Below are 20,618 nucleotides of genomic sequence, written 5' to 3'. Positions count from 1 at the left end.
AGGCTACAGTTCATGGGGTTGAAAAAGAATCAGACAGGACTTAGTGACTTAGCACAGAGAGCAGGGGAGCATGTGAGCAACTGACTTTGTAGCTGTGCGGAGGATGGGTGTGAGGCAGGAAGGTAAGTCAGCTGCTGTGAGCAGACAAGGGAAGGACCGGAGGCACAGGCGGTGGTAGCCGTGGGGGAATGGATTCCATAAGGAGTCCGGAGGGAAAAACAGGAAGATGAGGTGATTAGCTATGGAGAAAGGGAAGGCCAGGATGCCTCCCTGGTCTCCAGTGTGGACCGCGGGGGCTGCGTCAACCACGGTGGAGAACAGAGGAGAAGGGACCAGCGACAGCCCCAACGTGTCACCACAGCATCTGGCAAGTCCAACCTCTCTTTTTAATAGACACAGCCCTCCTCGGGGAAGCAGCTCTGGACAGCTGTGTTCTTACAGTTAGGAGATCAACACCTAATGTCCTACCCCAGCCTGCCTTCTAGAAAGACAGGCCCATCAGTGGGAAAGAGGGATGAAGAAAAGTGAACTCGAGTCTTTACTAAATCAAACAAACCTCAATAAGGTCACATCCGGTAGCCCTGGTTCAGTGCTTGGCTCCCCTGCACTGCTGTAGCGGGTACAGAGGAGAGAAAAGCTGCTGTCCAGACCCTGGAGCTCAGGGCTGGGCAGAAGTTCCGGCCTGGCTCTCTTACCCAGTGTAGCTGGGAAAGCAAGTAACACATACAAGCAAACCTGAGCACCTGAAATGTGCCTCCTGGGCTTCCCTGGCGGCTCAGCTGGTAAAGAATCCACCTGCAATGAGGGAGACCTGGGTCGATCCCTGGGTTGGGAGGATCCCCTGGAGGAGGGCATGGCAACCCACTCCGGTATTCTTGCTTGGAGAATCCCCATGGACAGAGGAGCCTGGTGGGCTACAGGCCATGGGGTTGCAGAGTCGGACATGACTGAGTGACTAACACACACACAGCACAAGTGCCCAAACATACTGCAAATATTCTACACAAAAAGCCTCTGAGTGCAGCAGTCCACACTGACAACTGAGTCATCATCTGGAGACAGCTACCCGGAATGTGCCCTTTAGTCTAACTGGAGGAAGAGCGTGAAGATGAAGAGGTGGGTGACTTTGCAAGTCCTGTCCCCTGAGGGCTGACTTTGCTTTCAGAGGCATTTCGTGGTGCCGCTTCCTCAGCCTGGGATTCAGAGATAAAAGACACAGATTCAAATTCTGGCTCCAACAAGGCCTGGTAGAGTGACTTTGGGGAAATTATGTATTGTCTCCCAGTCTCAAGTTCTTCTGTAAAATGACGAAAATAGGACCCACATTATAAGAGATATTATAACATATATCACATATACTGTATAATAATCTATATTACATATAACACACAGATAGATGAATGGATGGATACAGGTAAAAGATATAACATAGGAAAGTGCCCATCACATCACAATCATTAAATGCCAGCTCCTCCTCCCCCCTCTTCTCTTCCCTTGTTTGTCTCTTTTCTATCCCACCAGCTCCTTCTAACTTTTCAGCTTCCCTCTGCTGAAATATTGTGCAGTGAGACCCCACTCACCACCAGGAAGACCCAAGGGTGTGGGAGAGAGGAACAGATGAGTCCGAAGGGACTCAGTCCAGTGTCCTACCCTCTAAACGTGGAAACAGAGCAACATAATTAAAAATTTTGTACCAAGTCTCAGAATCATTCATGACTGACTCTACATCCTGACCTCAGCTTCTACACTGCTCTAGAAGGGAAGGAGAGAGAAGCCACCTCTAGTCATGATGTTATGTGATGGATGCGCGGACAGGATGTTCTGGAGACCTGCTTTTCAACCTTGATCTTTGAGGATGGGTATTTCCGAGCATTTTACCAAGGAGTCCTCAATTCTAGGAAATTGCTCAAGCTTCCCTGAGAACAATTCCTCAAAGGCATATTAGTGAAGAAAGTATTTTTATGCACTGATGCTTTCAAACTGTGGTGCTCAAGCAGACTCTTGAGAGCTCCTTGGACAGCAAGGAGATCAAACCAGTCAATCCTATAAAAAATCAATCTTGAATATTCACTGGAAGGACTGATGCTGAAGCTCCAATACTTTGGCTACCTGATTCGAACAGTGAACTCTTTAGAAAAGACCCTGATGCTGGTAAAGACTGAAGGCAGGAGGGGAAGGGAACGACAGACAAGATGCTTGGATGGCATCACTGACTCAATGGACACAAGTTGAGGAAATTCCAGCAGATGGTGAAGGACAGGGAAGCCTGGCATGCTGCAGTCCATGGGGTCACAACGAGTTTGACATCATTTAGCGACTGAACAACAGTGCAACTGGGCGAAACAACACTTCTATGTCTATTACAAACCAGAGGAACTGAGTAGGGCCAACCCAGGCCCAGTGGGACTCTGCAAAACACTTGAAAACTCAGTCAAACCTGGGCTTTCTTCCTCGGGATAGTAGAGTCTGCGGGATGTGTGACAACCACTGGGCAGCCACCAGTTGGCCCTTCGTCTTGGCTGTCTGTGAGACTCAACAAGTGTTTACTGGCTGAATGTCTGGAACACATACTGAGCAATCTGAGTTCTATTCCTCTTACTCTGGTTAATAGGACATATTTTTTAAAATAATAAAGCGAAGCTTTTTAAGCTGTCAAATCTCTGTTGCTTAGCTGCAAAGCTCATTTAGCAAAATAGATTTCAGCACATTATTCGGATTTGTAGACCAGAATGACCAGTGAGACCTGAATGTTTACAAAGATGTACTGCAATTACTTCAGCAGCTAGAGATTTGCTTATGTGCATGCCAGAGCTTCCTCCTCGCAAACCTGAAAGGGACAAGGGAAGGTTCACATATTAGAACCATGTGCAGGCTGACTTCAGCAAGGCACCGCTGGTGAAATGCAATGGCCAAATGTCCTGTTACCCCTGAGATTTGGTTAATACTTTGAAAGCTGAGAAGGTGGAAGCCGATCTGGGAAAGTTCTAGAGGAGGGAAAAAAAGGGACAATAGAGGGGAGATGGGACACACACCCCTTAGAAAGTTTATATATAATCAGAGCTGAAGTCCAGGAGTTGGGCAGGAGGGGAAGAAGGACAAACGCTCTTCCCCAAGCGTGAGAAATTGGCAGCATACTCCATTTGGAGTGAAATAGTTACCAATAATAATAATAAAATAAAACTTGTCCACAGTAAAGAGTTGGGCTGGACAAGACATCGTCCAAAGCTGTGCTATGATCCAGGGACCTACTTCCAAATGTGTAACTTTTCAATTCTTGCATCAGCCTAAAGGACAGCATCCCCAGGAAGTCCAGGCGGTGAGCACACAGGGGAAACACATCTGAGGGAGGTTCAGACAAACCCACTTTCAACTCAGCCTCTGCTGACAGTGGATTGGAGGTGGGGAAGGGGCGGTCAGAGGAGGATAAGTGAGGGGAGCCTCCAACAGCCAGGAATGTTGTGTTAGAAGAAACACAGCGAAACTTTTAGCAGCTACAATTAGTTCTCACAAGTGATGAATTTGCACCAATTAGTGCAGACATCCAGGCTGGAGGTGATTAACAAGAGCGCTAACTGATGAGTCTGAACCCCGGGCAGATTGCCAACTCCACTTGTGCATCTTATGGGGTTTTTGCTCCCTGTCTCCCTCCTCCATCCCCTCGTCTTCCTTCTCTCTCAAGTTCTGCCTGGTAAGCAGTTACGGATCTGTGCAGACTAACAGCCACACTTGGGAAATGTCTTGTACATCCATCCTGTTGGCCTTGGCTTTTGATTGCACTTTTTGCTTGTCCCTGGCCTCCAACAGCTCTCTCACAAGGCACTTTCAAAAAAATTTTTACTTTTTGGCTGTGCCATGTGGCATGCAGGCTCTCAGTTCTCAGACCAGGGATGGAACCCATGTCCTCTGAACTGGAAGTGTGGAGTCTTAACCCCTGAACCTCCAGAGAAGTCCCCACAAGGCACTTGTGAGGATGACTCGAAATTGCTTCCACCCTCAGAGGCTCATCCTCGGACGTGCACTGTGAGAGCACGGCAAGCCTATCGGAAGCTGCGGTGTGGTCTTGTGAGCAGCCCCGGTGTACCTGTACCTGCCATTGAGTCATGGGCTCCTGGTCCCTCCTCTGAACCACCTCCATGGTCGTTTTCAGACTTGCTGGTGTGAACTGGTACCTCTCCTCTTCCCACCTCCATCTCTTCTCTTCCTGGTCAGAAACCCAGCTCAGACTAAGAGGTCTGAACTCATGACTCCTATTATTACGGCTCCTGGCGAGCTGGCCACTTTCCTCTCTGTGCGCCTTTTGGTTTTCTAACCAAAAGAAAACCTGTACCACCTGCCTCCACCCTCCGTGCTGGCACGCTCCATTCCAGAGCGTAAACCTTTTAAAACATAATAAAAGCCTAGTTTGATTCTTTCGTTCACTTGGTGTGGTGCTAGACAAATGAAACATCCTGATATTCAGAGATTTTACTTTCCCCATCGCTAAGTATTGGTGACACATAAGTTTCAAAGCTGGATCAACTCTTCCAAGTTTTATTTTAAAAATTACGTCTCAAATTGAATGAGACATCTTTTATCCAACACAGTAAGCACATCATATCCTTAGATAATTGGGTCTTAGATAATTAACCATTTCCCCTGCCTGACAACCTGGTGGATACTTGAAGACAATCCTTCCAAGTCCAGATCACTGTACGCCACTCTCGGGGAGCCTTCCTCAAGGCTTGGGCAGGGTCCACATCTCTTCCAGCAGCTCCTGCCGCCCATCTTAGGGACAGGCAGCAAGACCAGATTGTAAGTTATCTGTTGACTGCCTGTTGCCTCTGGCAGATAGGAAGCGCCTGTGTGGCCAGGGCGGTAATGAATCCATCTCAGCAGCCATGCCATATTGCCCAACAAGTATTAGTTTCAATAAATGTTAGTTAAGTGAGCAAATGTCAATCCCCTGCCTTCCATCCTCCAGGCTAAATATCCTGAAGCATTTAGATGCTACTTAAATGACAGTCTCCAGGAGATGACGCTTGCATGAAGTAAGTGAGCAGAGGAGGTGAAATGCTTTTCCAGTTGTTCTGAAGCCACACTGTGGCAAAGGAGACATTCCCCTCCTGCTTCTCCCGCTGGACGTCCTTTCTACCTTGTTGTTGTTTAGTCACTAAGTTGTATCCAACTCTTTGTGACCCCACAGATTGTAGCCTGTCAGGCTCCTCTGTCCATGGGATTTCCCAGGCAAGATACTGGGGTAGGCTGCCATTTCCTTCTCCAGGGGGATCTTCCCGATCCAGGGATCGAACCTGCATCTCCTGCGTTGCAGGCAGATTCTTTAGTGCTGAGCCAATGGGGAAGAGCCACCCCCCACCCGCTTCTACCTGGGCCTTTGCAGAGACAAAGGCACAGATGGGGTAAACTTCACCTTCCCCAAAGTCACTGGCAGGAAATTGCTCCCACCACTGTGGAAAATGGAGCTTCTCTTGACCTCAGTGGTACTGTTTGTAAATTTCCTCCATCACCCTGTGCATATCCCTGCACCCACTTCTTGGAACCAGAGAGTATTTTATGCTTGGTTCTTTCCTAAGGTTAGAGGTGAACCATGGAGAAGGCAATGGCACCCCACTCCAGTACTCTTGCCTGGAAAGTCTCATGGACGGAGGAGCCTGGTAGGCTGCAGTCCATGGGATTGCTAAGAGTCGGACACGACTGAGCGACTTCACTTTCACTTTTCACTTTTATACATTGGAGAAGGAAATGGCAACCCACTCCAGTGTTCTTGCCTGGAGAATCCCAGGGACGGGGGAGCCTGGTGGGCTGCCGTCTATGGGGTCGCACAGAGTCGGACACGACTGCAGTGACTTGGCAGCAGCAGAGGTGAACCAACTGTCAACAGACCACTAATAGTCCTTCTCCCAAAGCAGCGGAGAGAGGGTCATGAACCCATGAATGAAGCTGAAATATGGTCAAGCAGGTCTTGTAAACAAATGGCACTTAGGCACCCACAAGGTCCACTCAGTATAGACTGGGTGGGGGGTGGCGAGGATTGGGCATCTTTCTGAGACTCCTCAAAAAGCAGCCACACTGAAATGCAGGAGTAAAATCAGTGAGCCTGGAAATTATAACCAACATCAATGCCTGTTGAAATAAAAACAGTGAGGCTAGAACAACAAAAGAAGAGTGCAGGGTGGTGGCTGGTCTTTAAGGTAGAGGGAGGCAGCAGGTGTAAGAACCGTCTGCACGCGGCCACTCTGCCCAGAGATGTGGCAACAGTGGTCCCCCCTTGCCAGAAATCACTTTTGGGAGACAGAGGTGACCGGAAGCCCATGAAGGGCTTTATGAAACCACCCAAGGCCATCCAAGTCCACCCAACTCCTCAGCTCTGATCCCTGGTCACTAAGGAAACTCCCTGTTGGAGTCTGCTTTCTCCTGGAACTTGCTAGTCTGATGACATGCATATCTCATTACTTTGCAGGGCATGCATCTCATTATGATTTAATAAATGGACATTCCGGTTGTGTTTTTTTGTTTGCTTCGTTTTAAACTCTTTGGAGTCTGGCTAGTATGAATCAGTTCCCTGGGATCATCTGAGCAAGATGAAGCAACAGATCTGATTTCATTTCTAAATGTCTAAAGCCAAGGTTAAAACCATATACCCGTGGTGGCCTAGATGTGGCAATATGTCCCAGTCTGCGGGGTTTATGAAAAGATGATGACTGCCGCCTGCTGACAATGCCAGTTCATTATTTCTATCGGGATTAAATGCGAATAGGAACCATCATAATACCCCAGGCTTGGATGTTTCACTGGGGCTCAATAATCACATCGTGTTCTCTCCTGCTGAAGCGTGGGTTTGTGCTGTCTCTAGGGGACACACAGGCCCATAAAGGGGCAGCTCTCAGTGGTGGAAAGAATGATGAGTTCCTTGGTAAGGAACATCCTTTGTCTCAAAAAATGGACCTAGTGTACCAGGTTAAGCATTCTTAGTTCCATTCTTACAAAGCTAATTCTACTGTGTACCTTGGTCAATTTATTTCTGTGACTTAGTTTAAAAAACTGAACAATGTAGGAAGCCAGTCAAAAAGCAAGGGTATGAGCATGAGTATTCACCTGGGATTTCCTCTAGGCAGAGAGGTCAGAGGTCACAGCATGGATAAGCGCCCTCACCACCCACAGCAGATCTGGTCAATCTATCCCTAACCATCCTTTAGCATTGACTGGTTTCCTTTAGCATTGACTGGTTTGATCTCCTTGCTGTCCAAGGGATTCTCAAGAGTCTTCTCTAGCACCACACTTTTAAAGCACCAATTCTTTGGTGCTCCACCTTCTTTGTGGTTCAACTCTCACACTTGTACCTGACTACTGGAAAAATCCTAGCTTTGAGTATATGGACCTTTGTCAGCAAAGTGGTTTCTCTGCTTTTTCATACACTGTCTAGGTTTGTCATAGCTTTCCTTCCAAGGAGTAAGTGTCTTTTAATTTCATGACTACAGTCACTGTATTCAGTGATTTTGGAGCCCAAGAAAAGAAAATCTGTCACTTCTACATTTCCCCCTTCTATTTGTCATGAAGTGATGGGATGGGTGCCATGATCTTAGTTTTCTGAATTCTGAATTTCAGGCCAGCTTGTTCACTCTCCTCTTTCACCCTCATCAAGAGCTCTTTAGTTACTTATGCTTTCTGCCATTAGAATGGTATCATCTGCCTATCTGAGGTAGTTGATATTTCTCCCAGCAATCTTGATTCCAGCTTGTGATTCATCCAGCCCAGCATTTCTCATGATGTACTCTGCATATAAGTTAAACAAGCAGGGTGACAATCTATAGCCTTGACATACTCCTTTCCTGGGAACCAGTCCATTGTTCCATGTCCGGTTCTAAGTGTTGCTTTTTCACCTGCACACAGGTTTATCAGGAGACAGATAAGGTAGTCTGGTATTCCTATCTCTAAGAATTTTCCGGTTTGTTGTGATTCACACAAAGCCTTTAGCATCTCAATGAAGTAGAAGTAGATGTTTTTCTGGAATTCTCTATGATCCAATAGATGTTGGCAACTTATCTGTGGTTTCTCTGCCTTTTCTAAACCCAGATGTACATCTAGAAGTTCTTAGTTCACATACTGCTGAAGCCCAGCATGAAGGATTTTGAGCATGTGAAATGAGCGCGACTGTATGGTAGTTTGAGCATTCTTTGGCATTGCCTTTTTTTGGGATTGGAATGAAAACTGACCTTTTCCAGTCTTGTGGCCACTGCTGAGTTTTCCAAATTTGCTGACACACTGAGAATAGCACTTTAACAGCATCATCTTTTAGGATCTGAAATAGCTCAGCTGGAATTCCATCACCTCCACTAGCTTCCTAAGTAGTAATCCTTCCTAAGGCCCACTTGACCTCACACTCCAGGATGTCCAGCTCTAGATGAGTGACCACACTGTCATGGTTATCTGGGTCATTAAGACCTTTTTTTTTTTTTTTTTTTTTTAAATAGTTCTGTATATTCTTGCCACCTCTTCTTAATCTCTGCTGCTTCTGTTAGGTCCTTACTGTTTCTGTCCTTTATCACGCCCATCCTTACATGAAATGTTCCCTTGGTAACTCCAATTTTCTTGAAGAGATCTCCATTCTTTCCCATTCAATTGTTTTCTTCTATTTCTTTGTATTGTTCATTTAAGAAGGCATTCTTATCTCTCCTTGCTATACTCTGGAATCTGCATTCAGTTGGGTATTTTTCCTTTTCTCCCTTGCCTTTCACTTCTTTCCTCAGCTATTTGTAAAGCTCCTCAGATAACCACTTTGCCTTCTTGCATCTCTTTTTCTCATCAGACTGGACACCAACAAATTCATTATGGCGTCCAGCCTACTCCATCTTCAATCCTTCCCAGAAGCTTAGACTACTCAGTCAAAGATTTTTTTTTATTTTCCCAAGTCCTGATCCCCAAAGGAAGATTCTTGCCAGGGAAAGGACCTACCAAAAGGGTTTTTAGAAAATGAGTCTCCTTTTTAGGAAAAAAAATATTTCTCTTGCCAAATAATAGATAACATAAATGACTGTGGAGATCCAAACGAGAACCGATTTATCAAGGATCTACATCAACAAAATGAAGAATGTTTGAATGGCATGTGGAGATGAGAAAATGGGGTGTCTGGCACAGCCACTGTTGCTACAAGCTGATATCTCAGGGCGACAGGTTCATCAAGGGGCAATAATGCTGCTGCACCCCCAAAATGGCAGAGGCTGACCTCTTTCCCATGCCAGGAGACACGAACGATCAAAGGCTCAGCATGGATTCCCCCGGGGAGCACCGGCTCCTCTGTGTGCTGCCTGTCAGTCATGACCCACTCAGCAGCCTTCCTCATCAGTCTTCAGATCAAGGATGGGATAGGAAGAACAGGCATGGCAGACCCATGCGGAATAGCCAGAGTGTGAGGTCCACGAGTTCTCACTTCCGACCCGAGTTCAGCCCAGAGCCGACCTTCTAACCGAGAATACCAACCCAGTCAGAGGCTTTCAGAGCGTATTTTCTGGTCCTCAAACATGCCCAGTTCCTGTGTCTGCATCCCCCACCCCGGTTGGGGTGCTGTCCTCTGGCTTCTCTGCTTATCTTAGTCTTTTCCAAACTTCTGGATATCCTTGGAATGATGGTCCCTCCTTCCTGAATACCCTGTCCTCCTCAATGGTGGTTTCATCCCAGGAACTATGAGAGCTGCACGGCCTTGAGTGTCTCTCAGTCTACTTAGGAAACTGCTTGTCCCACCATATACACTGCACTCTGACGAGAGGCATCCTGTCTTTGTCATCTTGATTATTTTCAGCACCACACACAGTGCCTGGAATAGAGAATGTACTCAAGAAATGCCAGTTGTTGACACCAATAATGATGAATTTGAGCCCTATTATGTAGCAATTTATATCTAGGATTTGGCCTTTCACTCATAATAATCTGAGCATTGTGGAAGGTATAAGTGAGATGTCCAAAGTCCATTTGTTCTCTGCTTGAGACTCTCTGAGCTCTGGAAGGTACCAAGGAAGATGAAAACCCAGGGTGCCACTTTTAAGTCTGACACAATCATGAAATCAACCTGAGATCAATCCTTGAAGCAAAGCTAGTGATGACCAGGCAACCACCAAGTTTCAGCTTATCAAGTTTATACTTAACATGAAAACAAAGAAATACAGTATTTCTTTGCTTAATGCTCTAATGGAATCCAGCCAAATATTATATTGTATACTGCACTGATAAGGAGTGGGATGTATTCATTCTACTGCTCAGCTCATACCCAATAAACCTGTCAGTATCTCTATCCCAGATTTCTGAACTCCACACGTGCTTACCGTAGTCAATGGGTGTCTCAAAGGCGACTCAAGTTCAACATGACCAAAATGAAATTCCTAATCTCACCTACTCCCTAAATTGTTTCTGCATCACTCTCCTAGCATCTGTCCTTAAGTTGGGTTTATCCTTGAAGCATCTCTACCCTTCATCCTTCACATCCACAGTATATATACCATTTCACCTCCATCCCTGCCCCCATGGCAGAAGCAATCATCACCACTCATCCAACCTAAGCCTCTGAACCATCTTTGCTCTCCACTTCTGCCCTGTCTAATCCCTTGTTTGAAGAGTAGCCAGAATAATATTCGAATGAGAATCATTGTAGTACACAATATAATATCTGGCTGAGTTCACGTAGAGTGCAGGATGAAAATGAGATCAGGTCACACCTCTGGTCAACTGTTCTTTGACTTCGCACTACAACTTGGGTTAAAATCTAAGTTCTGGGGACTCCCTGCTGGCCCAGTGGTTAAGACTCTGTGCCTCCACTGCAGAAGGCACAAGTTTGACCCCTGGTTGGGGAATTAAGCCATGTAGTGGGGCCAAAAAAAGAAAAAAAAGTCAGTTTTCTTTCAGGTCTCCCCTTCCTCTGGCTCTTGCTTATATCCTGTCTTGATTCTCTAACCATGTTGGCCTTCTGATATTTTCCTACTAATGCGCCATGGCAGACACAGTGCATTACCTACAGAAAATCCATTTCTTGCCTTCTTCCTCACTAGCAGAACTCTGATTTCACTGCACTGTTATACAAAGGCAATCACCATGCCATGTTTCATGATTCTGCTTTAATATTTTCACTAAGCTGAGGTCAACCAAACAGTTTACTGTGGACTAAATCGTGTAACCCAAAGCCATATGTTGAAACCCTACCCCTCAACATGATGGTATTTGGAGATAGTGCCTTTGAGAGATAATTATGTTTAGATGAGGTCATGAAGGTGGGGCCCTCCTGATGGGATTAGTGCCCTTAGAAGGAGAGATACCAGAGAGCTTTCCCTCTCAGCAAGAGGGGGAGGACACAGCAAGATGGTAGCCATCTGCACACCAAGCCAGGAAGAGGGTTCTCACCAAGAACCAAACCAGCTGGCACCTTGGCCTTGGACTTCCAGCCTCCAGAACTGTGAGAAATAAATGTCAGCTGGTTATGTCACTCAGTCTGTGGCATTCTGGTAAAGCAGTATGCGCTAAGGCACCACTGCTTGGCTTTAAACTGCTTATCCTAGCAATGCAGTACATACCTCCTCTCAGGTATTCTGATATATGGTACCCCAGGGCCAAGACTTCAGGGAAATAATTATATATAGACACTAATGCAGACCAGAGCAATGGCTCAAGATTCAGAACAGATGTAATGAAACAAATAAGCAGAAGGCCAGGGAAAGGGTCAGTTTTTCACCTAGACCCATGGAAGATTTCTCTAGATGACATCTGCTTTGGCGCTTTGTGGGAAGAGGACTGGCTTATCGCTCATTTCTCTAAGTCTTTCACAGTCAAGCTAGTCAAGGATAAGAGCTTTAGCTGAGGGTTTAGGGAACCAGGGAAATAACACAAGGCCACGGCCAGTGTCTGCTCACCCAGGACCCTCCAACACAGTACGCAAAATCGTATGGGTGTGAGTTTATAGGGAAGAGGATCCACAGCTTCATTAGATTCCCAAAAGGGTCTGGAACCCACCTCCCTGCATAAAAAGGATCACACTACTGCAGAAGATGGCCAAAGTGCCTCAGAATTGTAAGTATTCTCTAGGTGCAATGTTTTAGCTTTGTATAATAGCTCAGATGAATCTGGCTTTTACCTAAATTCCATAAGTGGGAGCCCAACACCCAAGTACATCATAACAGATAAAATTCTCCTGTGATAAGAATCTACAAGAGAGGTCAGCTAAATCCTCATTAAATTGCAAAAGTTGCCAGTTGAAAGGATGCTATAGAAAGACTATTTGCTTCCCAGATAATGAGACAAAACCAATACAGGGGGGTGTTTCCAGTCTTTGTCCCATCACAGTCTCTCCTAGCCTCTTGGGTGTGGTGGACTTTGTCAGTGACAGAACACTCCCTTCCTTGAGGACGTTAAGGAGAAGAAATTCATCTGTTATCAGTTAGGGAATCACTGACCTAAACCTACCCTGAAAGTATGTTCCATAATAAGTGTTTGAAAATATCACTACAAAAAGAAACTGTAACTTAAAAATAACTTAATAGTGAACTTAAGCAAATCAACACATAACTATAAAAAGGAGGAGAAGGGGACGACAGAGGACGAGATGGTTGGATGGCATCACCAACTCAGTGGACATGGGTTTGGGTGGACTCCGGGAGTTGGTGATGGACAGGGAGGCCTGGCGTGCTGCGGTTCATGGGGTCGCAAAGAGTAAGACACGACTGATGACTGAACTGAACTGAAAATAAGTGCAATAGGCCTATGACCGTGGCGCTCCCTGGGTCGCAGAGATAAGGCACCTGAGAAGAAATGAGGAATCCCAAGGCTAAGTTTTGGTTTTCATCGCATTTTTCTTACTGTGATTTCTCTTTCTAATATGTGATATTTGGTCTTTGCTGCAGCACACAGGCGCTCTAGTTTTGGCTGCAGGCTCAGTTGCTCCATGGCACGTGGGATCTTAGTTCCATGACCAGGGATTGAACCTGTGTCTCCTGCATTGCAGGGCAGATTCTTAACCACTGGACCACCAGGGAAGTCCCTCTTCCTGTGATTTCTGTTGGATTTGCCCTAATATTTTCATATTGGTTTGTATCCTCAAGCCAAGGCGGTACATGAAAAGATGCTCACCATCACTAGCTGTAAGGGAAAGACACTCAAGCCCACAACGAGATATGACTTCATCTTTCCACCTATTAGGAAGGCTATTGTCAAAAAATGGAAAAAAAATGATTGCAAGGATGTAGAGAAATGGGACACTTGTGCATCCCTGCTGGGAATGTAAAATGTTAGTGTTGCTTTAGAAAACAGTATGACAACTCCTCCAGTAGTTAAACACAGAATTACCACTTGACTCAGCAATCTGAGGATACACTCAAAAGCATCGAGGTATTAGTACACCCGCATTCATAACAGCATTACTCACAATAGCCAAAAAGTGGAAACAACCCAAGTGTCCATCTATGGATGAATGGATAAACAAAAATGTAGTATATACACACAATGGATTATAAGTCAGCCTCAAAAAAGAATGAAGTTCTGATACTCACTACAACATGGATAAACCCTGAGGACATTATGCTAAGTAAAAAAAAAAAAAAAAAAAAAAGACAAAAAAGGACAAACATTTTATGATCCCCCTTCCGTGAGATACCTAGAGAAGCCACATTCATAGAAGGAGAAAGCAGAGTGGTGTTGCCAGGGGCAGGGGGAAATGAACTGGAGTTGATATTTAGTGGGTTTCTGTTTGGGAAGATGAAAAAGTTCTGGAGATGGATAGTGGTGATGGTGGTGCCATACTGGGAATGTACTTGATGCCACTGAATTGTACTCTTCAGTTCAGTTGCTCAGTCATGTCCGACTCTTTGTGACCCCATGGACTGCAGCACACCAGGTCTCCCTGTCCATCACCAATCCCAGAATTTACCCAAACTCGTATCCATTGAGTCGGTGATGCCATCCAACCATCTCATCCTCTGTCGTCCCCTTCTCCTGCCTTCACTCTTTCCCAGCATCAGGGTCTTTTCCAATGAGTCAGCTCTTCACATCAGGTGGCCAAACTATTGGAGTTTCAGCTTCAACATCAGTCCTACCAGTGAACACCCGGGACTGATCTCCTTTAGGATGGACTGGTTGGATATCTTTGCAGTCCAAGGGATTCTCAAGAGTCTTCTCCACCACCACAGTTCAAAAGCATCAATTCTTCAGCACTCAGCTTTCTTTACAGTCCAACTCTCACAGTTAGAAATGGTTAAAATGGTAAATTTTGTGTTCAAAATAGAATGTATATTTTGTTACAATTCCTTTTAAAAAGAAAAAAAAAAGAAGCCAAGATGGCAAGTCATACTTACAAGATGTAGGCGATCACCCCAATGGACCAGCAGTCGACGGCTTTGCTGTAGGGCTTCTGGGCGAGGACTTCAGGAGCTGCGAGACAACAAAGGAGAGAGACAGCCAGACCATTTAAATGACAAGAACATAAGGCGGTCTGGGGAAGCCTTTTCACTTTTTTGGTCTGCTACTTGGGCTTAACTTTCGATGATTCTAGAAACTGAGAAGAAACATGCAATCTGATATATCTGTTGACTTCTGTAACTGGACAAAAGGGGAGCGTTCACGTATGTGTATAATTGGAGGCTGTAAATCAATCAGCACACACTGCACTGGAGATAGTTTACGTCAGTGCTGTTCTAAACCTCAGACCAGACAGAGAGGAGGGAATACCCAGTCTGGGGCCCGGGGTGTGACGTCACCTCAAATCAGTTCAAGGAAGCATTTCTGGCCCCCGTCTAGGGTCTTTCTAGGTGCTGTGGGGACAGGCAGGTGAAACCCCCTCCTCCTGCCTTCATGCAGCTTATAGTCAAGATTAGACTTAAAACAAGTCTCCAGGGTCCTGCCTCATCTGCTCCTAGCTCCTTCTCTAAGGTTTTGGATGGGTTATCTGTCACTTGTGCCATTTTATTTTCTCATCTGCGAAACAGGAAAAATGCTACATAATCTCATTTCCTGGTTCTAACACGCTATTCATCAAGACTCGCCTGTCCAGGGCCTTGGTTTATTCTGTATTATTTCCTGAACAACCCACCGGGTGTATGACACTTAGCACAGTCTGCTGTATGTGTTTGTGCAAAGAGTAAACAAATATAGAAAGGGAAGCAAACCTTCGCAAGTAAAACCTCCTTTTTATGCAAACACATCTGGTTGAAGTGTCTAGGATAGACTCTGCAGAAAATTTAAGAAGGTAGAGAAATAGAAATAGCTCCAGGTTACACAGTACTTGTCACAGGCTGAGCTGTGTTCTCTGGGCTGGGGATGCATTAACCCCCTACAACTGCATTGGTGGGAAAGAGCTTAGTTACCATTATGCTGTTTCCCAAGTTACAGGTAGGGGTGCATGGGGCCTCAGAGAGTAGGGCACTTTTCCACAGTATCCAGCTACCAAGAGGCTCTACACCAACTTAAAAGTTAGTGTTTAGTCGCTCAGTCACGGCCGACTCTTTGTGACCCCATGGACTGTAGCCCACCAGGCTCCTCTGTCCATGAAAGTCTCCAGGCAAGAATACTGGAGTGGGTTGCCATACTTGGTTTCACCTGAATTAAGCGCCTGGGTCTCATCCTGGTCGTTCGTAAACGTTCTCTACTGTCCTTCCAAGAGCCCTGCACCTCAACAGTAAGGAAAACGAGCCTTGGACCATGTGCCTTTTCTTTTTGATTTTAACTAATTAACTAACCTTTGGCTGTGCCAGGCCTTTGTTGCTGCTCAGGCTTTTCTCTAGTTGCGGGGAGCGGGGGCTACTCTCTAGTTGCGGAGCAAGGGCTTCTCACTGCAGTCGCTTCTCTTGTTATGGAGAACGGGCTCTAGAGTGTGTGGGCTCAGTAGTTGTGGCGCATGGGCTTAGCTGCTCTGTGGCATGCGGGATCGTCCTGGACCAGGGATCAAACCTGGGTCTCCTGCACTGGCGGGCAGATTCTTGAACACTGAGCCACCAGGAAAGCCCTGAGATGTGCCTTTTTGGACAACACCCAGGAGATATGGCTCAGGAGATACTGAACACAATTCAGTCTCATCCTGTTCCTGCTCTTTCCACTGGAACCTACTGACTATGAAGGTGAGCGTTTCTTCAGTCTGGAAGAAAAGCCCTTTTGCAGAAAAACGAACAGGTAAGTCCTCTTACCCTGTTGCAGATACCTTCCTGAGCAAGAGGGAGAGACACAAACTCCTGTGGATGTTTCTGCTTATGATGGTAAGAAATACAGTCCATGGATAACTCCCAAATCTAATTGTAGGTCTCAGCCCCAATTCCTCCAATCACTTAAAAAAAAAAATTTTTTTTTTTTTAACAAGAGCAAAATAAACACATTTCTACATCTTTGCTACATTCACCTTCAACTACAAAGCTAGAGAACCCACCACCTGGAGAAATGGCCCTTGGATAACTGGGAGCTGGCTACAGCCATCGTTTCTTTTCTCCCGGAACTGCTCAGAGCCTGTTTCTCAGATACTTCTATTACAGCAATGGATGAAAGGGAGCCATTTCCCACAGCAAACTAATTTAGGAGGTAGGCGGTCTCAGAGCTGATGTTCTAGTCTGAGTGGCCACAGGGCACAGATGGTGGGAGGGGGCTGTTTCTGCAAGGAGCTTATTTTTGAGCCTTCAGGGCCATCCTCATGGCCTGATGGAAAGTTCAAAAGAAGCAGAAAAGGCTCACAGAGCAACGTCTGATCCAGGTCCATGCATGCATACTAAGTCGCTTCAGTCACGTCCAACTCCTTGTGACCCTATAGACCATAGCCCACCAGGCTCCTCTGTCCACGGGATTCTCCAGGCAAGAATAATGGAGTGGGTTGCCGTGCCCTCCTCCAGGGGATCTTCCCGACCCAGGAATCAAACCTGTATCTCTCATGTCTCCTGCCTTGGCAGGCGGGTTCTTCGCCACTAGTGCCACCTGAGAAGGCCCTGATCCAGCTCTACCTCCCCGCAAAGCTGACAGCAGATGTCAGCAGCACCAAGCAGGTGGGGAGAGGCCCCAGCTTCCATGTCACGTAGTCTGTTGGGCTCTTTAGGGGCACGACAGTGGTACCCAAACACTCCATGATACCAAAGGATGAGACCCAGCCCCAGCAAAGCACGTTGGACTCCTAGCAAGAGCTAATCCTCTGTGTTCTCTTCCTGAGCACTCCATTCTCACAGTCTTCCAGTTCTATGAATGTGGGAGGAAGAATTCTTTAAAAAAAAAAAATCCTCCTCCTCAACATCATCTGTTAGAAAACAGAAAGTACTGGCCACCATCCACTGTTCAGCAAACAAGGGAATAAAGAACACGGTTTCCCTTTTGAAGTCCACATGCCTGGGGACACCTGCCCATCAAGCCCTTGGACTGCAGTCTGACAAATTCCAAGACTTGAAAAGCAAGTGGCTGAATTTTATGCAACTTGGAGCATGGATGTTACTGGGGATGTTTAGATTCTTGAAACCACAGATGACACCTAATTTTTTAAAATATGAGATTTCTGTTTAAGTAATACACTTTCAACATCAAGTAATGCTTTTTTATTAAAAGACCTGATATAGAACAACAGCAAGGATGTTAGGGAAAAGTTCTAAATGATGGGCATCCACACTGGGGGTGGAACTCTATGTACTTGTACCAAACATGTCTTGTTCTCTTTGACATTGTGTCTTATCTGGGTTATAGCAACTGCAGCAAAACATAAATACTTTTTTAATCAACTGGCACCAGAACCATTTGCCCTCTGGTGAAGTTCTTCATTGCACTTGAACCAAATCCAGAGGGTGAAGCCAGATATCATGCAATATCATGATAAAAAAGACAAAGCAAACTGATTTGGAATTAAAATTCTTACCAACTCAATATATTCTTAAAATTGCATGATGGTGCACACATGAATTGCTTAAATTCTGTTTTCCCTTGAGAACCAAATTCTCTTTTCCTGGAATCAAATGTTCTTTCGGTCATGGTTTGAACAAGCCCACCTAGCTTTAAATGGCTAACTTTTCATCTCATAGTAATTCTTGGAAAAAATAAACTCTCAGGCAATATTCAAAACCTTCTGGACAAATAGACATAGTGACCAAGTCATGATGAGCCCCTGAGGTCATGGGGGGATATTCTTCCTCCTAGTCTCCATCTGTGTTCTGCACTTGGCTCTGTTGTTCTGTCAGCCGGTTTCACTCCTCTGGTCTTTGGCCCTCCTACCCTTCCCCCTCCTACCACTGTGGCTCAGACAGTAAAGAATCTGCCTGAAATGCAGCAGACACAGGTTCAATCCCTGGGTCGGGAAGATCCCCTGGAGAAGGGAATGGCAACCCACTCCAGTGCTCTTGCTTAACGAATTCCACGGACAGAGGAGCCTGGTGGGCTATATAGTCCATGGGGTCTCAAAGAGTCGGACATGACTGAGTGGCTAACACTACCCCCACTCCCCTGGTCCCTTTCAAATAGAGTGCTGGGAGAATTCCTGTTCTCTGATCTTTTTTTTTTTTCCCTCTGATCTTTTGAAAGACCAGTTTTCATTCTGAGAATCAGCCAAATTCCCTCATGTTATGTTATCAATCTTATACCATTGGCAAGAACTCACTGTAATTCTAAAAAGTCACAGCACCCAACTTACAAACTTTCAAACAACAATTGAGGGCGATGGCGGGACACTGTCCACCTGGAGCGTCAGGAAGTGATGAGGGTTCTCTGTGCCACTGCCATCCCATCTCACCCCCAGCACCCGCAGGAGCTGCCGATTAAGAACTTTTTCATCAAGCAGAAATAATTTTCTCTAACTGTACCCAGCACGATTCACGTGTTGTGGCAGGTTGGCACTGACTCTAGCCACCCCCACACCGTCTAACTGAGGGCGGCTTTGAATTGAAATAACTTAGCTGGAGCTACTGACTTAGGGAGCAGTCACGGAGAGGCACTGCGGCTTGTCTGCGATGCCATCAGCCCCCAGGCAGAGCAGGAGAGGGCTTGATTTCCAGGCACAGACACAGCAGAAGAGGAAAACTCAAGGGAAAGAATTCCCTGCAAGCCCAATGGTTAGGACTCCATGCTCCTAACACAGCGGGTTCCATCCCTGGTCAGGGAGCTAAGATTTTGCACGCCACATGGTGCAGCCAAAAACAAACCAAAAAAGCCTAATTTTTTTTCTTTAAAAGACTCAGGTTGGGAGGGCACACATGTTCCTCCAGTGCATTTTAAGGCCTGGACCTTGGCGTAGTCAGTGGTCATCAGTGGCAGTAGAGGTGTCCACCCACCCAAAGTGTTGAAGGGACAGATCCAAGATAGGTGGCAGACCCAACCTCCTGACTGCATCTTAGGCTTGGCCGAAGTCAGCCTTTTAGAGGTGGAGAGAGTAGGGGTGGGGTGTCAGCAGCCCCACCTGGGTGACTTGGGTGGAACCTGACAGTTGGGTTCCCAGGTCCATTCATCACAGACCTGTAATCCACAAGCCTCCAGCAGGCTCCTACGGTACTTTATCCATCCCTTTACTGCTGTGTGAATCACACTGTCAGCACCAGACTTCATGCTGCTGGAGGCCCATCTCTAGACTGTATTTTCAGGCATAGTACATGCTGATTATTCATCAAATGGTGATACAACTGAATCCAACCCACTCCATACACACATGCCATTATTTCTACAAGAAAATGTTTCCCAGGACTTCCCTGGTGGTAGGTGGATACGAATCCACCTGCCAATGCAGGGGACATGGGTTAGATTCCTGGTCCAGGAAGATTCCATATGCTGAGGAGCAACTAAACCTGTGCACCACAAGAAGAGAAGCCACTGCAATGAGAAGCCGAGCGCTGCAACCAAAGAAAGCCTATGTGCAGCTACAAAGACCTAGTGCACCCAAAAAAGAAAATTCCAGAGACGATTTACAAGTAAACTTCGCTGCCTCCAATATTTTCAGTGAGCAGCCATAGGAACCATAAAAAGAAAAAAGGAAAGAAAACATAAAACATAAAAAGAAGACAAATTTTGGGTTGCAAGCCACTGTCATTTGGGAAGTCCCTGTATTATGTACACTGTTGTTCAGTTGCTGAGTCTGACCCTTTGTGACTCCATGGACTGCAGCATGTCCCTGCCATGTCAGTGATGCCATCCAACCATCTCATCCTCTGTTGTCCCCTTCTCTTCCAGCCTTCAATCTTTCTCAGCGTCAGGGTCTTTTCCAGTGAGTCAGCTCTTCACGTCACGTGGCCACAGTATTGGAACTTCAGGTTCAGCAAAAGGCCTTCCAGTGAAATTTTCTTTAGAATTGACTGGTTTGATCTTTTTGCAAACTAAGGGACTCTCAAGTCTTCTTCAGTACCACAGTTCAAAAGCATCAATTCTTCAGTGCTCAGCAATGTTTATGGTCCAACTCTCACATTCATACGTAATTACTGGAAAAAGTATAGCTTTGACCAGAAGATCAATTGCTAAATACCTTTCCTTAAGCAAATTATTTCTGACATGAATTTGGAGGATACAAGAAGCAGAATTATCCCTAATTCTCTGAAAGTGGGTATTTGTCATTCACCTGCTCTCCTTTTAAACGCTTTTCTTGAAGGGATTTCAGAATTATTAATACTAGTTCTAGGGCTAAACAGCAAAAAAGGTAGTCTAGTAAGTGATCTCTCAGAACC

The 20,618-nt window shown here is 45.9% G+C and overlaps 1 protein-coding gene across 2 annotated transcripts in view; it reads right to left on the bottom strand.

Moving 5' to 3' along the window:
* Positions 1 to 20,618, bottom strand: part of CAMK1D (calcium/calmodulin dependent protein kinase ID) — a 393,517-nt gene that overhangs the window by 22,625 nt on the left and 350,274 nt on the right. For both annotated transcript variants that reach the window (XM_027976539.2, XM_027976540.3), the window contains exon 6: positions 14,322 to 14,397. In XM_027976539.2, coding sequence (XP_027832340.1) covers positions 14,322 to 14,397 — 76 coding nt within the window. The remainder of the gene's footprint in view (positions 1 to 14,321; positions 14,398 to 20,618) is intronic.

Source organism: Ovis aries, chromosome 13 (assembly GCF_016772045.2).
Source record: "Ovis aries strain OAR_USU_Benz2616 breed Rambouillet chromosome 13, ARS-UI_Ramb_v3.0, whole genome shotgun sequence".
Classification (NCBI taxonomy): domain Eukaryota; kingdom Metazoa; phylum Chordata; class Mammalia; order Artiodactyla; family Bovidae; genus Ovis; species Ovis aries.
This window is presented reverse-complemented; position numbering and strand designations above follow the sequence as displayed.